The sequence below is a fragment of the Trametes versicolor genome, assembly GCF_000271585.1.
Source record: "Trametes versicolor FP-101664 SS1 unplaced genomic scaffold TRAVEscaffold_1, whole genome shotgun sequence".
NCBI lineage: Eukaryota > Fungi > Basidiomycota > Agaricomycetes > Polyporales > Polyporaceae > Trametes > Trametes versicolor.
In genome coordinates, this window is record NW_007360321.1 from 2,121,852 (window position 1) to 2,144,873 (window position 23,022).

The 23,022-nt window shown below is 58.1% G+C and overlaps 9 protein-coding genes across 9 annotated transcripts; 6 read left to right on the plus strand and 3 right to left on the minus strand.

The window, feature by feature from the left end:
• Positions 1–395: 395 nt before the first annotated feature.
• On the plus strand, positions 396–2,680 carry TRAVEDRAFT_55340 (RIO1-domain-containing protein). Its single transcript, XM_008034183.1, has 9 exons — positions 396–608; positions 660–801; positions 871–984; positions 1,040–1,094; positions 1,147–1,267; positions 1,317–1,405; positions 1,464–1,658; positions 1,736–1,925; positions 2,001–2,680. Exons 1-9 carry the CDS (start codon positions 546–548, stop codon positions 2,610–2,612), a joined length of 1,581 nt encoding a protein of 526 aa, XP_008032374.1. The 5' UTR covers positions 396–545; the 3' UTR covers positions 2,613–2,680.
• A 2,429-nt stretch (positions 2,681–5,109) lies between these two features.
• TRAVEDRAFT_158644 (uncharacterized protein) lies at positions 5,110–6,088 on the minus strand. The gene is made up of 3 exons (XM_008034697.1): positions 5,375–6,088; positions 5,221–5,322; positions 5,110–5,162 (listed from the first exon to the last, which is right to left on the minus strand). The coding sequence occupies exons 1-2, from the start codon at positions 6,015–6,017 to the stop codon at positions 5,234–5,236; spliced, it is 732 nt and encodes a 243-aa protein (XP_008032888.1). The 5' UTR covers positions 6,018–6,088; the 3' UTR covers positions 5,110–5,162; positions 5,221–5,233.
• A 560-nt stretch (positions 6,089–6,648) lies between these two features.
• TRAVEDRAFT_81381 (uncharacterized protein) lies at positions 6,649–7,097 on the minus strand (the record flags this gene model as incomplete). Its single annotated transcript, XM_008034698.1, has 3 exons — positions 6,649–6,720; positions 6,777–6,933; positions 6,994–7,097. Coding segments are annotated over 3 exons (333 nt in total), but the record flags the coding sequence as incomplete, so codon positions are not given.
• Positions 7,098–9,402: 2,305 nt separating this feature from the next.
• TRAVEDRAFT_158646 (uncharacterized protein) lies at positions 9,403–10,592 on the plus strand (the record flags this gene model as incomplete). Its single annotated transcript, XM_008034699.1, has 4 exons — positions 9,403–9,833; positions 9,894–10,050; positions 10,107–10,175; positions 10,233–10,592. The coding sequence occupies 4 exons, from the start codon at positions 9,403–9,405 to the stop codon at positions 10,359–10,361; spliced, it is 786 nt and encodes a 261-aa protein (XP_008032890.1). The 3' UTR covers positions 10,362–10,592.
• Positions 10,593–12,798: 2,206 nt separating this feature from the next.
• Positions 12,799–14,255, plus strand: TRAVEDRAFT_139190 (eukaryotic translation initiation factor 4E class I). Its single transcript, XM_008034700.1, has 5 exons — positions 12,799–13,204; positions 13,270–13,460; positions 13,514–13,577; positions 13,631–13,744; positions 13,799–14,255. The coding sequence occupies exons 1-5, from the start codon at positions 12,992–12,994 to the stop codon at positions 14,126–14,128; spliced, it is 912 nt and encodes a 303-aa protein (XP_008032891.1). The 5' UTR covers positions 12,799–12,991; the 3' UTR covers positions 14,129–14,255.
• A 196-nt stretch (positions 14,256–14,451) lies between these two features.
• Positions 14,452–16,417, plus strand: TRAVEDRAFT_139192 (uncharacterized protein). The gene is made up of 4 exons (XM_008034701.1): positions 14,452–14,646; positions 14,703–14,845; positions 14,906–15,237; positions 15,291–16,417. The coding sequence occupies exons 1-4, from the start codon at positions 14,465–14,467 to the stop codon at positions 16,296–16,298; spliced, it is 1,665 nt and encodes a 554-aa protein (XP_008032892.1). The 5' UTR covers positions 14,452–14,464; the 3' UTR covers positions 16,299–16,417.
• A 597-nt stretch (positions 16,418–17,014) lies between these two features.
• TRAVEDRAFT_68227 (DUF1613-domain-containing protein) lies at positions 17,015–18,871 on the plus strand (the record flags this gene model as incomplete). The annotated part of the gene is made up of 5 exons (XM_008034702.1): positions 17,015–17,050; positions 17,105–17,713; positions 17,771–17,922; positions 17,979–18,496; positions 18,548–18,871. The coding sequence occupies 5 exons, from the start codon at positions 17,015–17,017 to the stop codon at positions 18,679–18,681; spliced, it is 1,449 nt and encodes a 482-aa protein (XP_008032893.1). The 3' UTR covers positions 18,682–18,871.
• An 88-nt stretch (positions 18,872–18,959) lies between these two features.
• On the plus strand, positions 18,960–21,122 carry TRAVEDRAFT_25592 (uncharacterized protein). The gene is made up of 4 exons (XM_008033638.1): positions 18,960–19,244; positions 19,306–20,639; positions 20,697–20,956; positions 21,008–21,122. Exons 1-2 carry the CDS (start codon positions 19,047–19,049, stop codon positions 20,626–20,628), a joined length of 1,521 nt encoding a protein of 506 aa, XP_008031829.1. The 5' UTR covers positions 18,960–19,046; the 3' UTR covers positions 20,629–20,639; positions 20,697–20,956; positions 21,008–21,122.
• A 22-nt stretch (positions 21,123–21,144) lies between these two features.
• Positions 21,145–22,694, minus strand: TRAVEDRAFT_109553 (PAXNEB-domain-containing protein; the record flags this gene model as incomplete). Its single annotated transcript, XM_008034703.1, has 4 exons — positions 21,145–21,626; positions 21,683–21,854; positions 21,907–22,168; positions 22,234–22,694. The coding sequence occupies 4 exons, from the start codon at positions 22,692–22,694 to the stop codon at positions 21,145–21,147; spliced, it is 1,377 nt and encodes a 458-aa protein (XP_008032894.1).
• Positions 22,695–23,022: the final 328 nt, after the last annotated feature.

Below are 23,022 nucleotides of genomic sequence, written 5' to 3' on the forward strand. Positions count from 1 at the left end.
GGCTATATTCACTAGTTTTGAGGTGACCATCTTCCGCCACGGGTACGCGCTGAAATGCACCGCGTCAGTGATGCTAGTTAGGTATGAACTAGCAATAAAGGAGATTTACAGTTGATATCCGGCGTTGGCGAGGTGAGTACTATGAGATAGTACACTCTTTTTATCCCCTTTAGGGTTATATGTTCGTCCAGCAAGCTCAGGCTCAAGGACAGTGGAGCGGTCAGTGTGCAATGGCGCCGGTGGACGCGTCGAACTTGAACGTTCTCAGCCACCGCCACCTCGGAGGCATTGACCGCGTAAGCGCCCATAGATGATCGGGAATTTATGACTTCGATCACATGACGCATCTGCTACTTTTCTGCTGCCGCCTCTTCGTCTACAAGCCGCCCATCACTCGCAGTTCCTGCACAACACGTCTGGAATCTATTTCTCTCAACCCTCCTGGAAGGACCGCTCTATCTAGCTCGATATTGCTATCTAAAAACCGCTCCATCGGCCCCAACTCTCATCCTGGTCCTGGAAAACCTGGGCACCCTACCGCAGCCATGAAGCTCGATGCGACAGACCTCCGCTATGTTACTTCGGACGAGTTCCGCGTACTCACTGCGGTGAGTAGAATCAGTGTAGCTGGATCCGCGCATCGTCTGACCGGATTACAGGTCGAGATGGGTTCGAAAAACCACGAAATTGTTCCCACCGTACTCATCGTGAAGATCTCGGGGCTGCGAAACGGAGGAGTCAACAAAATCCTCGGCTCTTTGGCGAAGCGTAACCTTGTATCAAGAGTGCAGAATGCTCGATGTGCGTTCCTCCAGTACCTGGCTCGACTCTGCACTTCGCTCACGGTTTCTCGCGGCTCTCCTATAACAGACGACGGCTACAGGCTCACTTATGGCGGGTATGACTTCCTTGCAATGCGCGCCATGTCAAAACGGGACACCGTTCAGTCCGTTGGAAATCAGATCGGTGTGGGCAAAGAATCGGGTGCGTACAGCCAAATTCGAGGTACAGGTGGACACACGTTCACACGTCGGCGCAGACATCTACATTGTCGCAGACAAAGACGGACAGGAGCTCGTTCTCAAGCTTCACCGGTACGTTCGTCTACAATGCATATCGTGTGCTCGTCTTGACAAGAGGATGTAGCCTGGGTCGGATCTCGTTCCGCGCAATTAAATCAAAACGAGACTATATGGGCAAGAGAAAGTCGGCGTCTTGGATGTACATGTCTCGTCTCGCTGCCGAGAAGGAATACGCCTTCATGAAGGTAGATTATCACCGCTGCCCTCGCACCTTCGTTACCAACCGCCCGCTAGGTGCTCTACCAACACGATTTCCCTGTCCCACGCCCCGTCGACCAGGCGCGGCATTGCATCCTAATGGGATTCATCGATGCATACCCTCTGTAAGCTTTCGGTTCTATCCAGCTCTTCTGCCCGTTCTGACGGTTCTTTCCAATACAGTCGGCAGGTTGCGGACATCCCGTCTCCAGGGAAACTCTACTCGGAGCTTATGGACCTTATTGTCCGGTTTGCGCGCGCAGGGCTCATTCACGGCGACTTCAATGAATTCAACATCCTCATCCGCCGCGAAGACGGCAACCCAATCGTGATTGACTTCCCCCAGATGGTCAGCACGTCGCACAAGAATGCGGAGTGGTAAGTGATGACTGCGGAGCGACCGCATGTGGTCGTATGCGTTCTGTGGTTTGCTCAACAGCGGTTGGTCATCTTAGGTATTTCAATCGCGATGTCGAGTGCATCAGGCGGTTCTTCCGGCGCAGATTCCGCTACGAGAGCAGCATCTATCCCCGATTCCGCTCAATTAACTCTGAGAAGAGTGGCGACGGCTCAGATGAATGGCACCTCGACCTCGTGGTAGCGGCCAGCGGCTGGAACCAGGGCGAACAGAAAGTGCTGGAGGAGGTAAGCATGGCACGGATTGGTGCACCGGCTGAGATGCGACAGGGATGCTAACGGGTGCATTCCTTTTCCGTGCAGTACATGGACAGTGTCTCCCAAGAGCAGGAGCACGCAGGATCCGACGACGACGAGTCCGAAGGCAGCGGCGACGATGAGGACGGCGAGGGCGAGGAAGAAGGGACGTCGAGCGAAGAGGAGGAGGGCGTCGACGGCAACGATGGCGCGGGCGCGGACGAGGAAGCCTCGCACATTCCCCAGGCGGGCGCAGACGCGGAAGCTGCCCATGAATCTCGCGAACCGTCGCATGAATCTGGAGAACCGTCGGCGCGCACACGCTCGAGGCACGGCGCGGACGCAGCTGACCTGCACGCTGCGGGCAGCTCTGACGCGGGCGACGTGGCTTCGCGCGCAGATTCGCCGCGATCTGCGCGATCGCGCTCCTCGTCGCACTCGTCGTCGCTCGCCGACGGCACGGCCGCGCTGTCGCTCCGCTCGGAACGCGCGCCCCGCCAGCCGTCGGCGGCCGCGTCCAAGGCCCTCTCGGACAAGGTTCAGTCCGAGGTGTCCAAGCAGCGGGCGCGGCAGCAGCGCAAGTACCACTCCAAGAAGAGTGCGGGTGGGCGGCCCATCGGCAGCAAAAGGAAACAGGACACGAGGGTCCAGGTCGATAGCGGCGGATTTTGGGAGTGATCAGCGCGATGGTGTACGTCCCTGCTTGGGCGTTGTTTTCCGCTTTCGACGCCGTTGTTGTAACTTCGTGGTGTATTTTTGTGTGGCAATAGACATATCCATGCGCATGCAGCTAGAAGTGTGGCGTCCGGTCACAAGAGCGTCCGCTCTTGTGCTGCGATCGATAGTCGGACTTACAGAGTGCAATTGATACCCCGGTGGCAGATGTGACGAGAAATCTGTGGAGGCAGCATGCACTCCATCGCGCCGGCCACATAGCTGAGGTATACCATATGCGTGCGGCTTCTTGAGGGACTCCGACGCGGCAGCTGTCACATCTGAGAAGGAACAGCGCCGCGCGGCATCTGGTGCGAGCACACCTCCAACGACGAAGACCATGCGTAAAGGGTTGTATGCATTGGGTTGCCTTCCAGCTGTACGTACAGACGGTACATGCAGATGCGTGCAGTCAGGGAGAACGTCAAAAAGTACCGAGGCGAGCTTCAGGACGGCGTCCGCCGGACCATCGTCAAGCTCGAAGCAGCTTCCTCCGAGTGCCTCGAAGCAGCTTCCTCCGAGTGCCTCGAAGCAGCTTCCTCCGAGTGCCTCGCGGTGGGAGACGACGGGTCTTCTCGAGGACTTGAAAATTTGAACCGCTGACGACGCATATGGAAATCAGCCTGCCCCGCGCACACGTCAATATATTCATATTCGTGACGAAGTCCTGCGGGCGCATCACCTTGTGTCACCGCTCCGGGAGAGCGCATGCCCGTGGCCAATCTGGCCATGGACACCTTCCCCCGGGTGAGTACGTGGCGAGTGCCAGCGCCCCCAACCACAGCGAGGATTCCCTTTTCGCACCAGGATTCACGGTAGCGCCCCCGTGCGCGCAACCGTCATTCCGGTCGACCGGAATTGCGTTGCGTACGTGCCGACGAGGATGCCCGTTGCACGATGAATGGTCTGCGGCGGCAGCGCACATGTGCCGGGACACGAAGCTCCGGCACGTGCGGGGCGTACGTGAAGGCGATCGCAGGGGCCACGCGAAGAGGGACCGGGCGGGACGAAGGCATGCGATGGATTCGGCACATAGCTGCTACCAAGAGGTACGACGTCCCAGCAGAAGACTGGGGAGAATACAGCTGAGCGAGGGCTCGCCAGGAGGATCATCGCACCTGTCATTCATAGATCTCCTCAGAGATCGCGAGGACCCTAAATCCCGGGAGTGGCATCCGACGACGCAGGCACGGGGATTTCGGCCTCCACGCCGCACCCAGGCTCTTCGAGAGACCGGCCGGCGGGAGCTGGTATGGTGTCCGCCGATCGAAGGCCTCTGTTCTGTGTCCCCGGACGGGCGCGCGGCGTTGAATAGATTGAGTCTGCCACATCAGATTTCAAGCCCAGCTATAGAATCTCCGCAACCGAAGAAGATCTTGAGATCCGTCGTGCGCACGCCCAAGGGACCGAGATCGCCGCGAACCTGTTGGTCCATGGGTAAGCCGGTCCGAGCAAAATTGAAAGTTACCACTGTGCACGGCTGCAGGCTGGATGCTCTACCCCCGTGTCACCGTCAGCACGTAGACGTGGCAGGCGGAGTATATGATGCACTGAACGTCGTGCTGGCCAACAGAACACTCCTGGTGGCAGGAGCGCAGAAACCCAGGCTGGCACAACTTGATGCGTTGGCGCGTCCGGGGGTCGATGACGACGGCGCTGCGCCAATTTACGGGGTTCGAAGTCTGGGCGCCCCATGCTAGAATTTGGGAATGCGCTGGATGGTCTGGGTTGACAGAAAGAGACATGGAAGCGCACCCGGCGGTAAGATGACATGCCCGGCTTGGGCAGCCATCAAACCATCCTGGAGCGACGCCAGCTCCTCCGATCGCTGGACCAACGGGCCCCCACTCGAATATCTCCGCGGCCGGTGAGCCGGCAGAGGAGTGGCGCAAATTCTCCGGACAGGTGCTTGCGCCGCTGGACCAGTGAGGGAGCGCATGCACCCAGCCAGAGCGGTAGCGGAAAGCACTCCTCCGGCCGACGTACCTGCAACACGATGAACCTTGCAGCGCGCGCCAGCGGTTGCACGTAATACGCACCGGACGCGCAAGGCTCCGAGGGCGGGCCGGCAGGAAGACGCTGGGATTGACATAGCGAATAGAAGACTGCATCGTGCACGTAGACTGGGGAAGTGGACCTACTTGAAGTAGACAAGCGCCATCATACTCAAATGCGATCGAGCCATACGCTACACCTTCAGCGAGAATGTCAGCTCTTGGAGCCCGTGCGCTCATCCGTGCATCATGCCAGTAGCACATGTGCGGTGTGTGTTAGAGAGACGTGCGACGTATGAGAGCATTTCGGGCACGTACAAGCGCGTCACCATATGACGCTCAGCACCAGACGCTGTCTCCAAATAGCGCGAGACCATTCGTGCGTGGAAGGACGAGGCGCCGGTCGTCCTCCACCGGCGCCGTCCGACGAGGCTGAGGCGAATCATCTGTCGACTTGCAGAGGAGACGGGTTATCAAGGTTATACTAATGCATATGACAGAACGGCAAATACGATACATGCTGTAACGCGGGTCAGTCCAGCTTTCGATGCGCGAAGATCGAGCGGTGAGCCACTTACGAGTAGAGATCATTCAAGCATTGGGTTCGTCGGTGACCTCGAACTTGTGTTTCGTTCGAGGAGCCACCCCAGTCATGCCCTTGCCACTTCCTGTAACACCGACTACAAAGCGCTAGTGAGTATACCCGCACCCCCCACAGCATCACGAACATACCTCTCCCTAGCGGGTTCTCTGGTGTCTTGAAGATACTCGACCCCGCCACCCCCGCTATGTGGATGCCCTTCTTCTCCGACTTCTTCGCAAACTTCTGCCACGAGTGCTGCTTCTCCTGCTGCTCCTTCGCTTTCGCCGCCTTGACCTCCAGCTTCTTCTCGTTCTTCTTCTTCTTCTTCTCGCGGTCCTCCTCCTCCGCCTTCGACAGCTTGCGCTTGTTCGCCGCGGCGGGCGTCGGGCCCTGGTAGTTCGCGGGCAGCGCCTTGATCTGCGCCGCGTTCACGAGCTCCGTGTTGTTGTACCCCTTGAACACGATGCTGAACACGCGGTTGTCCGCCGACCCGCCCACGGACGCGATCCGCGCCTGGTACCACTGCCCGTCCCCGGAGTACTTCGCGAGGCAGTCGTCCCCAGCGGACCAGACTTTGGACGAAGACGCGGTCGCGGCCGCGCTCTTCTTCGACGACTCCGCTTTAGAGGACGCGGCGGCCTCGGCCTGTGCGATCGCGGCCTGTGTCAGCTCGATGAGCTCCTTCAGCTCTGAGCGCAGGGAGATAAGCTCGTTGTTCTCGGGATCGGCGGAGAGGGCGAGTTCAACTTGCGAGAGCTGCACTTGGTAGGTCTCCAGGTCTGACTTGTCCATGGTGGCTTCTATATGTGGGATGTGCAGTGATTGCAAAGGATGACGGTGGCAGCTGGCAGGTGTACGGGAACAAGCAGTTCAGAGGTGTAAAGTCGTGGGCAAGGTGTTACCGAGTCGTACACTTGGGCTGTGGGCGCAGACCGCGGCGAATGGGCGCCTAATAGGTAGGCGCCCCGGGGCTCGTCCCGACGGGGAAGTCGCCGTGCGAAAACCACCCAGGCACCAATTCAAGCTCAAGTGGCTGCGTGAGGCCCCGTTTCTAGGCCTTTGAACGGATGGCAGTAAGAATGAATGGTATACATATAATTCATCGTAGTAGTATACAATTCGACACTAAATCGTGATTATACTTGACGGTCACAACCTAGTAGTATGCATATAGTCGCCCCAGAGCACCCCGTGAATATCGAACGGACCGTAGCTAGTGGCGGGGCAGAAGCAAATAAAAAGAGCAGACCGAGCACAAGGAAAGACGGAGAAGTCAACAAGGAGGAGGCGGGGCGCGCAGTCATAGGGACGACTTAAACCCGACCGAACGGCCGCTCAGTCTCTCCTCCAGGCTACGGTTCTAAAAAAGAGGACGGCGAACGTGGATGAGCGCGCGTCCGACGGCGATTACGACAACAGCGCTTACCGCTCGCTCTAGCTCAAGGATCTTCAGCTTCAATTCCGCAGCGTCGTGGTGCAGCCCTGAGACCATGCTCTGTGGAGTGGATTAGAGGACGTCGTCGCGCCAAGAGCGGCGATACTAGTACACACCTTCGCCGTCTTCGAATTCAGGCCACGGTAGGGTTCAAGCTTCTCGAACGGGACCGGGAAGAGGGAGAGGCCGAGGAGCTGCTCATGGAGACGATCGACGTGGGCTTCCAGACTAGCCGTATATATCGTTCGCCGGTGGGGAGCGCCCATGGTGGAACTGGGAGAGGAAAGAGGGTGGTGAGTCATGCCATCACGGGAAAGGGACGGCGGTGCCTACATCTCCTGCGGTGTGAACAGCATCTTCTCGAGCGCGTGGTTCCACATCTTTCGCCGTTTGCCAGCGCCGTGCTTCTTGCTGTACAGACGGGCGTATGGGTGGGCGATCGAGCCCCGGACGACCAGGCCCTCGTCCGAAGATGACGCCTCCGCGCCGCGCCGTCTTGCTTCGCGCCTAGTCGAGGAAGCAGGCGAAGGCAGCGGTCGGTTCCGTTCAGTGGCTTCCTCCGCGGATGGGAGAGCAGAGAGTACGTGGTCCGACGGCGAGCTGGAGGAGGGCGAGGGAGTGAAGAACTCGCGGACGAGATATTCACTGTCGGCCTGGCGAGTGGGAACGTAGTCGGTCGAGACCTGAAGGTGCGGCCGAGGGGGGTGGACTGCGCCGGCGAACGGCGCGGCGGGCATGAGCGGAGATTCTACGCCCTGCGCAAGCGGATCCTGCATATGATATACAGGGTAGTGGGCGAGCATGGTGGGGTACACTGACATGGCTGACTCTGGCGCGAAGGAGATGAGCGAGGATCAGGGTGAGGGGAAGTCTGGGGAGCGGGATACACGGAGCCGGGAGACGAGCAGGCGTTTATAACAAACGGGCCTCTGTGTGCCATAAGGGCATGCGAAGCACAACATCTGGGACGATGGAGTTCCTGCGTGAAATGAGTGGCGATCTGTGCTGTCAACCGATGCACTCACCTCCAATGGGACATGGTCCTGGAATCCTGGCCCGGGCGATCGGTCCCCCAGCTGCCATGGCGCACCGATCAAGTATCATTCTGTTCGGGAAACTCGCCTCACCAGGCTGCCGTATATTGTCCATCGCGAAATGCCGCGCTGGACAGGTTGACATCTGCACCAGCTCATGATCCTAGGCCGCGCGCTCTCGTCCACAATGGCTAACCCATTTCCTCTCCCAGCAGGCGCTGTGCCCGATTACGCGAGCAATTCCGTCTGGGAAGAGCCGGGCGCATGGTGACGATCTTACATGTTGATGGGCTGCGTACGCCCGCGCGGGTGTGTACTTCGTGCTCGTTCCAGTGACGGTCTTGCTAGACATAGTCTAAAAGACGCCAACCACCCGGGGCCATCTAATCGATCAGGGCGACTCGAGATTGGTCGTCGGAGTAGAAGTTGGCTCTGAATGGGCGAGATCAGCCAATGGGAGAAGTCGGAACGAGTTTTAACTTCGCTCCGTCATCTCCGCGGCTCCTGGGGACCGCTGTGGACTGGTTGCGCAATTACCCGGATATGGCAAGTCTGTATATTCGGGAGCTGGCGCCCACTTCGGTTGCCAACCTGAATCCTATCACGGGTGGGTACGCACCAATGCTCCAGTAACATCACCCACCTCTCCTTATACGGCTAACATGGGCCTACACCACTAACCCAACCCCGGCGTCGCACGCTCCCCTCGGATTTCGAAGCTCCCCATCGTCCGGTCGGGAAACCGAGTTACCTTGCAGGCACTCTTCTGATGACGGCAGCTCGCCGAATATTGATTAATGACCATCGTGCTCTCGTCGCAATGCAAAACAGCTGAACGAAGGAGCGTGCTCTCCGCATGCAGGTGCGAGGTCTAGGCTGATTCCAAACGATTCGCTGATGACGTGGCTACCATAGGGTATACCGCTACGTGAGCGTCGTTGCGTCCCAGTACGCGCACCACCATAGGATCGTAAGCCCCTCACAAGCAGGCCCACCCCCGTTCTGCCAGCCAGTGAAAACGGGACGATGTTGCTCCCACCGACTGAACATACTCCTTGCCGGTGGCGGCATCCCGAGTGTGACAGTCAAAAGACGGCGCCCCTCCGCGGCCATTCTCGGCACCACGCGGTATGGGGTACGACAGGAGCGGCGTAGGTGATGAGGCGCCGAGGTGTTCTGTGCAGGGAAGCGCGCTGTGGGGAAGCCTCCCGAGCCTGGCCGAATTTGGCTTTGGGAACCCTCCAGATAAGGAGTACCCCGAATCTGCAACGGCGGGGACTGCGAGCAACCTTAACGCCACATCTAGATGGCACGGGAGAGTATCTTGGTAGCGATCTCATCTTTCTCGTTTCACACCGCCGACTCCTCTGCCGTCCCCGTCGATCGCGTGTCGCATGCGCCGGTGTCCCCGACTTGTATATCAATGCGTCGTTCACGCGTACCCCGTGTGTCTATCTTTCCCTCTGCTCACGCGTGACCATGCAACCGTACACAGTGCCCTCTGAGCGTTTCCAGGTTCGTACCCGCAGCACACCCAGTAATGCCGCCAGCTAACCGTCCGCGCTAGGCTGAGTACCAGCATGCTGGGTATGCTACTGAGCAGCCGACGCCCGACGCGTACGCCGTGCCGTTTGACTACAACGCTGGTCCTTGGGCAATGAACTACACCTACATCGATCCTGAGTATGTGCCTTACCAGGATGCTGGTATGCATCAGGGAGAACCTGTCAACAGCGGGATACCTCTGCACGCCCCGATACCCGTCTCGGGTTACTCTACCCTGCTTGCCTCGAACACTGGCGACACGCAGGCGCTTGCTTTCTCTCCGCACGGCTACCCTGCGCCGGTCGAGGAAACGAAGCCTCACATTGGGGAGCAGACGAACCCTCTCGACGTCTACCTGCACGCTCCCCAGGTCCTCTTCCCGACGCCGTCTGAGCTTCTCACGGACCTCAACGCCCGTGAGCGTGAAGCTCGTGACGGGAGCGAGGCCGCCGGCAAAGGCGCCCCGAAGCCCACGGCCCGTTCCCCCACAACTCCGCGATCGAAAACCGACGTGGAGGAGCCCGAGAACCTCAATCAGCGCAAGCAATACTTTCGTTCGGTGTCCGACAACGTCGGGTTCAGTATCACGGATCCGTACGTTCACACGTCATGTTCGCCCCCATGACCACCACTAATGTTCCATGCTACGTACAGCGACACGATCACGTCGCACGACAAGAAGAGATGCTATCTCGAGTGCCTCGAAGAATACGTGCAGTGGATGCACGACCAGCTCCGCCTAGTCGGTCAGGAGCCTATCCAGGTTGAGCGCGTCTCGTCCTACCGCGGCCTCAAGAGCCGGTCCATCCGGGTAAGTGTGTTCTTTTACGGTAGGCTGAGTATTCGCTGACGCATTTTATGTACTAGACCATGCTTGTTCGTAAGCAGGAAGACATCGGCAAGCTCAATCAGCACAAGAAACAAGAGGAGCAAAAGGTCGGTTCAATTCGCCCTGACGCATGCCTGCTTACTCACTGCCAATCTACGCTCTAGTTCATGCAGCTTCAGAATGAGCTCGTCATGCGACAGATGGCGGAGGATCCTCAGCTTCAGCCTAGGAGACAATCTATCGCGATGGGCGCTGTGCCGAACACGGTGCATGGGTTCTCTCGCGACGGCTAGTGACGATCGGTCTATTCTACGTTAGCATTGGCCCCGGTAGTCGCGCACTTCGATCTTGTACTATCTTGGCTCTCCCGAACATCAGTCGACGCTTGCTTGGTTGACTGTACAGCTTCTCCTCCGTCCTCGCGCATATATGGCTGTATCTTCCCATTTGTACGTTGTCCTCTGCCGTCTTCTGCTCAATGCGGAATATTCTACTCAAGCTCCGATGAATATACTCAATGCGAGCCGTCATACCCGTGTCTTCAGAAGTTCGGAACGGAAAACCCTGGGAGTATCTACATCTCGAAAGCGGGGACGCCGCGCAACAACGCAGATCGCGGCGGGGATGATGACAAGATGAGATACGATGTCTGCACATGACACGGTGGCTGCACGGAGGATCCCTCGCTCGAACGCCGCACGCTGCTACCGCTCGTGCGTACCATGCATGCTAGACTTATGTGAGTAACGTGCCCATGTGGTCAGGGGAAGACCACAGCTCCGAGCCTCCGCGAGCTCGAGACGCAATTAACGGCTACCGAATAACTCGGTCGCACCAACACAACGGGCCCGCGCGCGTGGTCAAGCTGCGCAAGGCAATTCCGCAAACCAACACGCCGAGCTTTATATGGTTAGCAGCACATAGACAGGGACATCATGCAGAGGGCGCCCATAAAAATTGCCCATCAAGGGTATATTGCTTGCGTCGCAGCCGTTAGAGCGGGAACACAGAGCAAATAAGCTACTCAGGTGGTCGGCGGATCCCGGTCGTCCATCTAGCGGAAACATAGCATGAGAGAAATACACATGTTGTCGCAAGGGGGCCCGGCAACTCCCTGCGTGCGTGGAAGGAACTACTCACACCGCACATTGGCTCGGTGAGCTCGGGCAAGCAGCCGACAGGCGTCGTCATATGTGACTGACCATCGTGGCACGTCCGTTTACAGCAACATCATGGGTATTCCAGGTACTCGGTCGTCCGACGGGCCGCCGCGCTGCAGCGTCACTCATCGCATCGTATAATCCCCCTCTTGCCGACATGGCGGTCGAGATATTGGCGGGTGCAATGGTCGAGTCACAGTGGGAGAAGGACAAGGGTCTTGTCGACACCTGACTGGCTGAGAGAATGCGAACAAACCACACGGGCCGAGCCATGCTCATTCCTGAAATTGCTCGGGCGCCGCGAAGAGCTCCCAGAAACTCAGGACCTGTTTCTGCTGTCAATAGAGGCGCCGATGAGCTCGCAATGTACGTACGATATCCGCGCATGGTCACCAGTTCCTGGTAAGTGACGCGTCCAGGCTCGTCACTGGACGGTCTCCGCCTCCGCCGCCGCCGCCAGAGCGGAGGTAAATTTTTCTGCTGCTGCTGAACCACCCAGGACGCTCGATCCTCGGTCCTGAGGGTAGGGAAGCAGCCGGCGGTAGCGGGCACAGTCTCGCTCGTCGCCGAGCAGGGGGGACGGAGTGACGTTTTCCGAGGCTGCCTGGAGATCTCCGACCGGTGGCGACCATCTCAGGATTAGAGGAAACTAGCGGGATGCCGTCTCGAGGGTAACATCGTGGTGGGGAGCGCAGCGCTGGAATTGGCTAGGCAAGGCACCGCGGCGAACGTCACTCTGGGCTAGTGCGACAACCACCGAATAAGCAGGGAGGGGCGGCGTCGGCCAGCGCAGCAATTTGTATTCAGATGCAACTACTCACCTCAAACTGAAGCGCATCTCGGCGTTGACCGAAGATTCGTACACGCAACAGGCCCGTGCTTGCTTAGATCTGGCGCCACAAGCAGTACACAGACTAAAAGCCGCCACAGAGATGCGTTAGTATGGACATAGCAGATAGGCGTGATTCCGGCGGCGTCGAGAGGCAATTGATGTCTAGGCAGCGCTGAGTATCCATAAAATGGGGGACTCGCCGCCACGGTCGCTCTTCGGGTTCGCATTCATTGGCAAAGCTAACGCACTGATCCTTTCCCACCCCTCAAGGCCTCACGTACGCGCAGCTGTGGCCATCGATCCCGCTGGATTTAGCACGTATGCAACTAGCCTTCAGACTGGGTCGAGCCCGATACAAATGACGCTGTAGATGGCTCATATGCTTCGCGGTGAGCAACTTGAGTGCAGCTGCTGGATACAGTTAAAATTCGAGCATCCCACGCAGAATCGGACAATTTCATATCATAAGTGTCATGCGTACCGGAGGGGTATCCAAGTTGATACAAACCGTATTTGTGGGCGATATGCTGTCATGCGACGTGCTTTCGCACTCGACTGTGTGCTCACGTCTGCGGAGAGAGAGCTCGACAGAGAGCGACGGCGCTTTCAAACCGCTCGGACTCCGGACCGGTGACCGGCCGGGTCGGCCGGGAAGCACGGAGTTGGCCGGCCGGAAAGTTTGTAGAACAGATGAAGCGGAGACTCTCACAAGCAATCGCTATTACTACCGCCTCTCACAAAGTCTTCTGCACCTAATCTCTCTTGCGTACCGCATCTGGTATACCTATCGGCTTCTCTACTCGCTCTTTTCGCCCGTCGACTCCTTTACACGCGCAGAAATTCCGACAGTTATTCGTGCTCTCGTCGCGCTCGTATTATCGATCTGAAGACATTCGAGCCCGCAAAGGAATCATCACTCGCGCACTCAATCATGGCTTCTGTCTCTGGCTTGCCCGCTCCTGCTCTGCAGGCGTCGAAAGCTGCGCTTTCGGCCGCTCTTGCTGAGAACCAGTCGAAGGAGAGCGAGAAGGCGAATGGAGAGGATGAGACCCTCGAGCCTGGAGAGATCCAGGAAGTGGATATGCAGGCGCAGGCAGAGACCATCCGGACGGTCTTCAGCGACCCGACCAACTTCAATGTCAAGGTGCGCCATCTGCCATTCAAGCGTACTATAACGCGATGCTAATGAATGATTTGGCATTGTTCCAGCATCCTCTTTTCTCGCCCTGGACTCTCTGGTTTGACTCCCCAGCCACCAAGGGCCGCAATCTCCCACAGACACCTATGACGTCTTTCCCTCAGACCCCTCTGCCGCACACCCCGGGTGGGATCGCGGCGCAGGGCTGGATGGAGGATATCAAGCGGGTGATCACATTCGATAGTGTAGAAGAGTTCTGGGGGTGCGTAGATCGGCTGCCGTTTCTTGTACATGGCGCTGACAAACATAATTTAGACTCTACAACAACATCGTTCCCCCGTCTCAGCTTCCGCAAAAGGCCAACTACTACCTCTTCAAGGTACGACTCTCACTTAACCGCGTGTCGATCACATCTCTGACGGCGCCTTGTAGGAGGGTATCATTCCCGCATGGGAGGACGAAGCCAACAAAAATGGTGGCAAGTGGAGCATACAGCTTCCTCGCGACAAGAACAGGGCCTACGTCGACAAGATGTGGCTTTATACCGTACGTCCCCATATGTACATCAAATCAGGCTGAGTCCACTCACCGCCCTGGCAGATGCTCGCCGCGATCGGCGAGACCTTCGATCCACTCTTGGCGAGCGAGGACGGGGAGGCGCCCCGGTCTCTCATCACTGGCGTAATTGTCTCGACGAGGCCGCAATTCTACCGTATCTCAATCTGGACGCGTACTGCGCCGGCGTCGAATGCCGGGGAGGACGACAAGCTCCGCGAGCGCATCGAGGGGATTGGTCGACACTTTAAGATCAGTGTCCTGGGGTACTCGGAGTCGCAGAAGTTGGCTGGAGCTCTGGCGACGGAGGTCGAGTTCTTGTCGCACAAGGACTCGGAGAAGAAGGGGAAGCAGGCGAAGAAGATCATTGTGTAAAGTCCAGGGACGGCTTATGAGTCGTATCGATTTCATCGTCGGACCGATGTATAGCTGCTGTGTGTGCTCTGCTGACTGTAGTATTCGTTGCCCGGTACCACACCCTATATCCTAGTGTTCATTTAGCGAGTTTGCAGTGCGCGCGTGCATAGGAGAAGGCCTTAGCCATGACGAGGCTATTCTTATCGACTGCGAGCGCTGCGGGTGGCTGTAGCGCGCCATGACGTAGCGGCCTTGGTTACAGTGCCACTCCCCAGCCACTTTCAGCGGAGGTACATAAGCTCGCCATACCGCGCCCAGCTCTGTCTTCACCACCCCTCCATCCGATCCCCCACCATGCAAGGATTATTCTCATCGCTCGCCGACAAGGCTCAGTCTGCCATCAACGCGACCCCGCTCGGTCGATCTAGCTCAAGCAATGACGGATCGGGCCAGACGTCGAGCTCTGGCGGCATCCGCAAATCGCACGCTTTCGAGAGCTTTCACCACCAGCTACGCTCTTTCCAGCAACAGTATTCGTACGTGTAGTAGCACGACCACCTATGAGGAGCCTCAGCTGAAGGCACATCTACAGGAGTTCAGTAACACCGGTGCAGAAGATCATCACGGCACAGAAGGGGCTCGCGCTCGACTTTGATAACGTCGGACGCGATGCCCACGCGCACAGCAAGGAGCTGTATACGTGGGGTCAGGCCGAGTACGATGATCTCAAGGATGGTGAGTAATTACACGCTCGCTTTGCGCCCCCGTCATTGACGCAAGTTGCAATGCCCCTAGTCGGTGATCGCCTAGCGTGGATGAACTACATCCAAGGCTCGCTTGCGACCACGCTCGCGCAGAAGCTTGACGCATCCCGTGCACCCTTCAAGGAGCTGCGTGATGCTGAGACTAGCCTCAGCGGACGCCGCAATATTCGTGCCGGTTTCCAGAATCAGATCGCGCGGATTGAACACGACCAGCAGCGTGGCATGGAGCAGAAGCTCGTGGAGTTGAGGCGCCAATTGAGCAAGGCAGAGCAAGACGATGAACCTCTGGAGAAGGAAGTTGAGATCCTCAAGAGGAAAGCCCTGCGCGAGAGCGAACGCTTGAAGTGGGAAGCGCTGCGAGAGGTAAGCCATCATCACGAATGGCGTTCCAAGATTTGTATTAACGCAGTCCGCAGTACGGGGAGAAGGTTGCACTCGTTGCTCAGGCGGCCAGCGCGGTATTCCCTGCACTCCCGGCCGTTCCTCCGTCGAAGGTTCAGCCTTACACTGGGACTCAGCTGACCGCATCCGTCCGCACGACGCTTCAAAGCGCACTAGACAACTACCGCGTGGGCGACTCCACATTGTATTTCCGAGAGCTCTCGGCCGCGGACCTAGGCAGGTCGGATACACGCAGCTTCGGCGAGACACATGCCAAGGAACTTGCCAGCATTGGCACTGCCGACCCCCACACGACGTCCAACATTCCCGTAACGCCTCCCGCACACGACACTCCTCCCCAGGCACCGTCCCACACTGCCAATATCACAACTTCGACCACCTCCCCTGCCCCTCCCACGACCAGCGCCCCAGTCGGTGTCCCGAAAGCTTCCACGCCTCCACAGGGAACGGCATCTCCACCCTTGAATCCCGCGACACTCAATCAGGCACCCGCACCAATTCCGCTGAAAGTGGGGTCGCCCTCACCCGTGGTCGCCCCCAACCCTTCCGAGCCTAACGTCAAGGTGCAGACGGTTACGCCCACTGTCGCGGAGACGGGCCTGCCCAAGTCCGCGGGCCCCGATGGACCGGGACCGGCTAGTGGCTCACTCCTCGACTTGAAGCACCCGTCACCCGTCGCTCCGGTTCCCGTGGTCGCCCCCAATCCCGCAATCGCCACCGCCACCCCGCCCAGGCTCATAGGCGATGTGGGCGCGACCGCCACCTTTGAGAGTGCGGAGGACGAGAAGAAGCGTCTGGAGCATGAGGAACGCGAACGCATCCTCCGCCAGGGCGGTAGCGACCGTCCTGTTGTTGGGGAGCAGCCCAAGTTTGAGAGTGCGGAAGAGGAGAAGAAGCGGTTAGAGAGGGAAGACAGGGAGCGGCTCCTCGCTGCCGGAGGGTCGTCGAACGCGAACGCGGACCCGGATGCCAAACAGCCCGAAGACGGAGACTCGGAGCTGCCGCCGTATCAGGAGTTCTAATTGCTTCAACTTTCTCGTGCAAACGTCGTTGGGATGTCGATGAACTGTGACTGTACTCATATCTCATTGTATGTACTTATATCTTTGGCTGTGATAGCATGAACAAGTATACCCTTGGCTATGTGTTTACTTATGCGAGATACTTGAATGCGCCGATGTTAAGGTGACCCGACAACACTTCCGTCGTTCCGCTCACGATCGGGTCCAGGATGGCCCGTATACTGTCGCTAGCTGCGAGCAGAGCGAGGCCTCTGAAAGCCACTCACACGATTGTCAAGATAATATACTACCATCTATCGTTCAGACGCAGAGTCCACGGAAGCGACGGTCATAACCCGACGGTTGAGCAAAACGCAGAATGTGGTTGAAACTTACCATGGCGTCGGCACCAGCTAATGTCCCCTTCGGGGTGACATACGAAAAAATTGGAACGATACAGAGAAGATTAGCATGGCCCCTGCACAAGGATGACACGCTTTCCCGGAGTGGTAGACCTACGGGTCTCAATATTTATTTTCCTTTTCACAAGCTTTGGCCTTGTACCTGGATGAGGACATCACCGCCACTTTCCGGCCGCTTGTTTGCTAGATCTGAGTTAGATCGACCCATCTCATACCATGTCGGGCCCCAGACCTCGCTTTACACCCACACCATGTCACGGAAAAGCCCCTGTCGGGGAACTTCAAATCGTCGGAGGAACACAGCGATGGACGCCAATGCTCCACTGTCCGGCTGACGTCCCTCCGGAGATCGTATGCATCCATCTTCGTTTTTCATTATGCCGTACTAATTCGCTCGTCTTGCAGTTTGAGCTTGCGGTGTCGCAGCTGATTCATCATCCGGAATACAACTCGACACTCATCCTGCGCTCGGAGACGCTTGCGGACTCGACCACCGATTTCCCACCGGAAGGGTGCCCTTCTTTGGAGGGCCTACGCCCTGTGCGCCACATCCGACGACGGCTCCTCGCTCGTCGGCCAGGACGCGACGCCGGGTTAGAGCAACATTGCATGCTCTATGCGCCCGACGAAGGAGACGATGACCGGCCGACGGTGCTCCTCTTGACGCCTATCGTTGAGCCGGGTGGGGCCCTCCCCTACTACCATCCAGCAGTGCACCACCTCGCGTTCCGCTACATCCCCGCCGAGGTACCGCTCCTGCAAATCGAGGCCGTCCCGCTTCCCTCGACACCGACGGATCTCGACTCGCGACTATATCGGACCTGTCTCGCCCTTCTGGACACCCTGCATCGATATGGTTGGGGTGCTCTCACGAATTACAAGAAGCGGGTACAGCACGATTGCGTAGTAGGAAGAGAAGCGTACCAGGACCTCTATTTGCTGATGCGCGAGCGCCACAAACATCTTGTCGATACATGGCAGGAGGTTACAGATCCGCTGAAGCATGTATTTGAGGTGTGTACAGGACAGGCTTCTGTATGGGAAGCGTTAATGACGCGATGTATCCCGCAGGACATCGGCATCGCGACGTTCTTGATGCTCCTATGGAAAGAGAGTTACGGTTCTACACTTTCAGAAACATCAAACCTCGATAACACCGATGATATGAGCCCAACACCATGGCGCAACTGGTCACAACCTCCAGGAGGGTTTCTTGACCTCGGGTACGGCCGAGTGCTCTATTCCTAACCGGGCGAGCTTGCGCTAACGACTGGTCTAGATGCGGGAACGGCCTCCTCACGCACATCCTCACCGCCGAGGGCTACGACGGCCACGGAATCGATGTCAGAGCGCGCACCTCCTGGACGCACTATCCGGAGACGACTCGCAGCCGACTACACACGGAGTCCTTGGATCCGACCGCGCTGACAGGCGAAGGGGGCGAGCTCGCAGTGCATCCATACCTGCGTCAAGGAGTGTTCATCGTCGCGAACCACGCGGATGAGCTCACACCCTGGACGCCCGTACTCGCAACCCTCTTCTCGGGGTCGGGGTACTTGTCGATCCCCTGCTGTGCATGGACGTTCGACGAGAAGTACGAACGGTCGAGAGTTTCGGACTATCCGACGCCCGACGACGACAGCTTCGTGGACGGCTTGAACCTTGGCGGCGAAGGCAGCAACGCCAGCTCGTACTCGAGGTACCGTATCTGGCTGGCTTCGCTGAGCTTGCACTGCGGTTGGAAGGTCGAATGCGAGAACCTGCGCATCCCGAGTACCAGGAATTGGGCGCTTGTCGGTACGTAGATCCTCGAGTCTGGCCCAAGCCTCCGTTAATCCTCTGTCTCAGGCAGGAATCGGATAGCGGAGAATGGAGAGGATGTTGGTCTGGCCCGGGAGAGGGCCGAAGAGATCTTGCACAAAGTTCGAGAGCGCGGCCTGTTCAAGACGAGGATACCGGAAGGGAAATCCAAGGACCACTGAGGTGTTAGAAGCTGGTACGGAGTATCGCCGCGCTCTACTGCTACCGCCACCTCGTATCCTTCGCTCACGTAGTATTTACGTCTGCGTTGCCCGCGTGGACGACGATTGGCGGGATTTGGAGGGGGACGCAGGACGCGGTTGGAAGTTGGCCATCATTCGTGCCGCTGCCGCCGAGTGCCACAGGAGGGCGGGTCGCACGGCCGGACGGCACGGGCGCCTCTAGTATGCATTGTACGGAACCCGCTTACTCGCGTTGGACTGCTAGTACCGACGCCCATGTAACTTGAATGCACCCGCCTTTTCTACTCTCTCCCGCCATCTCGCTCCGCTCTCGACTGTCTCTCTGCTAGCACCGCCAGGCTCCGATGGGCTCTCTCCTCCCCGACGAGCTGTGGCTCGACATCTTCGATCAGGCTGTCGAAGACGCCGACCTTTTTGACCACACTCTGCCGACCGCCTTTTCCGAAGCTTCCTGGTTTAAGACTTTATACGGAGAGTGGTCTTTGCGCACTGCTCAGGAAGGCGTGAATAACGCCCAACGGCGCAGCTATGCTACCAAGAAGGTCAGTCTACATCCTTTTATTGTGTGTGTCCATCGCGGAATCCGACGAGATACCGCCGCAGGCTATCATGTCTACGTGCAGAACTTGGCGTCGGTTAGGGTACGAGTTCTTCTACAGGTTCCTCTTCTTCAGCAATCCACGCAACATTCAGCGCGTATGCGCCCATATGGATCGCGACAAGAACTTGGGATGGTGGACGAGGAGGCTGCACGTAACCCGCTACTTCGCAGGTGGCGGGACGACCATGGAGACTACCCAGAACTCCCTGGTGTCCATCATCCGGCACTGTCCAAATCTGCAAACCTTCATCGTCAACTGGCCTTTGTCAAACACCTTGCAGGCCATCGGGGACGCCATATGCACGTTCTGTCCACGCACGTTGCGTGTCCTGCACATCAACATCCCCACGACATCCCTTGCCAAACTCATCCACATGTTACAGTGTCTGCCTAAGCTGGCCACTGCGCACATAGAGTTCGACGGCACTCCCCCTGAGCAGATCAACCTAGGCGCGGCAGCGGATCTGGCACTCACTTTACCCGCCCTACAACATCTCTCATTACGAGGTCCATTCCAGGACTTCCTCGAGGAGGCAATCGGCTGGGAGATTCCACTCTTGCAGACGCTCTGTCTCGACTTCGTCAACCACCGAGATGACTTCCCCGATCTCCTCGAGTTCCTCCGGATGCACGGCGCGCAACTCACCTTCCTCGACCTAAACATCATCCCGACGCTCGATGTGCCCACCATTCTCGACTTATGTCCGATGCTCATCACCTTCACGTTCAACCCCGACTGGCGCATCCCGGCCTGGGAGCAGAATTCGTTTGTCGGGCCCTCGGCGGTCCGTCGTCCGCATGCGAACATTACCACGATCGGCCTGCATCATCTTCTCTACGCCTTCGGAGTCGGCTATGCTGCGACCTACGACAAGGTTGATCCCTTCGCCACGCAGATGATCCGCCGCCGGAACGACGTCAACTTCGCCGCGCTAAACCGGCGGAATTTCCCTCGCCTCGAGCGTGTCCGCGTCCTCAACACCACGCTCCTCTCCGATCTCGAAGCGAACAACGGTCCTAGTCAGCACTGCTACGAGCGCTGGGAGCGATGGTCGCGACAGTGCCAGAAGGAGGGGATCCGCCTGGAGGACTGCACAGGCGAGCCGCTAGGCACGCTGCCGATGGACTCGGAGACCGAAGACGACACCGACGACGAGACGGAGGAGAGCGTCCAGGGGGAGGCACAGCAGGCCCAGACGCAGCCGCACCTCTCGTCGCTCAGGGAGCTCCTCATGGAGTGCAGGAGGATGAACGCGCAGCGCGAGGCGGACGTCACCCCTCCGGCGCTTCGGATGATATATGCTGGGACCTCGCGGGCGTCATAGCCATAGCCATAGTGGGTGCCCTCGCTCCCATGTTCTCGCGTTGTTGTACCAAACGTGACCGTTCGCAGACCGCTTCGCTCGCCCTGACTGGCCGACACGACTCCACCAGGAGCCTGGGCCAGGTGCTCCACAGTCATGCTCTACGACCAAATACGACCTTGACGCCAGCCCGCCGACGATGTCATACATGCACACTTGCCCCCGTGTTGTCCGCTGCTCTCGCGCTTTCCCTCTCCTCTCCTCTCGGACCAAACTCGAACCCCAATGTATGATTATTTGCACTCGAACACTCGCACAGACTCCTCCCCGCATGACTGGCAGCCATAAGGTACGTGCTCATGCTCCGGTATCCGACATACACTCATATTCACTCCCCCAGCGCCTGCACCGACTCTTTTATATATCATCATGAACGATGCGAACTCTGGATACAGCAGTTTCATAGATACAATATGTTATGTCTTAAGGCTACATGCCGATGCCTATGCAACAAAACAACCGAACTGGGTCCTCCACTCAAAAATCGTACAGATCGGGCCGTTCCGAGTGAAACGCCACCTTTTTCTTGACCTTGACCTTCTTAAAGCTACTTGTAGGCGGTTCAGTGGGTGGTGCGATGTCGTGCTGCGGAGGGGCGACCGCTATTTGTGTTTGTTCTAGCTGTACTTGGACTGCAGCTATTGAAGTGCTTCCCTTGGTGAACGCGGCTGACTCCTCGTGGGTGTGGTCATGCGCGAGGCCTGAGTCCATGGCTATGGCGTTAGCGGATGGTGTAGTGCGTCGCTCGCCTACTCCACCCTCGACGTCTAGATGCAGCGTTTCGAAGATGAGGCGCTTGCGCATGCACTTGAATGCGAGGTTGTTCTCTCCGGACGAGGACAGCCCACGAAGAGTTGAGAACTTGTCGCTAGGAGGGAGTAGGGTGTGTGGTGAGGGGAGGGTGTGTATGTGGACCAGGCCATGATGAGACGAGAACATCGCGGTGAGCGAGGGATTTGCTGAAACCGTCTCGAAGTCAGCATTTCGTCTTGTAGTACGATAGTGAGTCACCTACAGCTGAAGGCAGCCAAAGTGACGGCAGCGTCCGTAAGCCATCCGAGTTTCTGCACCCATCCAGGGCCGCCGTACGCTTCTTGACAAAGATGCGGCGCCAAACATACGGAGGCGCATGCACGCGGATAGCGGCGGAGGAGGGCGCGCAGAGAATGCAAGAAATAACATATATCCTAAATTACTGATCAGCCAGAAAAGCAAAGTGCGGGCACTCCACACACTGACCTGGGGTGTCAGGTCTCCCCATTCATACGATCCCAGCGCGGGTATGCAGATCCGTGTTGCCAAAGGCTCGGTCTCCAAGTCGCTTCGAGCAAGCATCTCCGTAAGACGACGGATCACCGTCGTGCACGACCTCCGTGCCTCCTTGGGTGCGTCTTCGTCCGGGCTCACATCCAGAAATCTTCCGTCGCTGCGAGCGGCATCAACGATGGCTTCTGGTATCCGACATGTGAGATCAAAAGTCCGGCAATAGTCGTCCGTCGACCTAGCAAAATCGCGTTCTGGTCACTTGTTGCAGACGGATTGCTGTAAGGAAAACACGGGACTTACTGGCTAGAGCTGGGCACGGTGGTCTGGAACTGCTTCATTTGCTCATAACGCCACGCGATCTTGATTTTCGTATCGTGTTCGGAAGCCCTCTCATCATCCTCGTCGTCCGCGGCGATCGATAGTGCGGCAACGCTTGAGGTAGGGATTGGTGCATTGCTTCCCGGCATCCACATGCACTCGGCTAGGAAGGAGTCCGCGCGGGGATCGACCACGCACACCCGCTGCCCGCTCGCCAACCCCTGCGCGGCAGCGTACTTGACTACGAGTTCTCCATACGCCGTGTGCGCATCCGGCGCGAGGACCAAAAGCGAGCAGGAGAGGGGCAGACCGCCGCCGAGAATATCATCCAGAGAGGGAATACCGGTCGACGTGATCACGGTCGCGGTTGAGCCTGGAGAGGTGCGCGTGCCTGCCGGAAGTGGCGGCTGTTTTGTTGTCGTCCGACGCTTGAAGGCAGACATTTTAGTGTGGAACGCGATCGCGTCGAGAGTGTAGAAGAGAGAGCTCCGTTCCACGCTGAAGCGCGCGAGATTTGGCGATCGCGAGCGCGACGGCGCGACGCGAGACGCCGGACGCGACCTTGACTCGCGAACACCATGTCCTCCGCGCAGCCCTACAGCGCATAAACGCACACCAACCAGCTAGCTAATTCTCATGGTACTTGGGCGGTTTGCAGGGCGGGCTTCCGCTGCTTGGCGAACATTCCTCCCCAGCCGGGAACAGCTTCCACGAACCGGTCTGAAGGTGGGGTACTGGTCGCTCCAGGTACGAGTTAGTCTGCTATCCTGT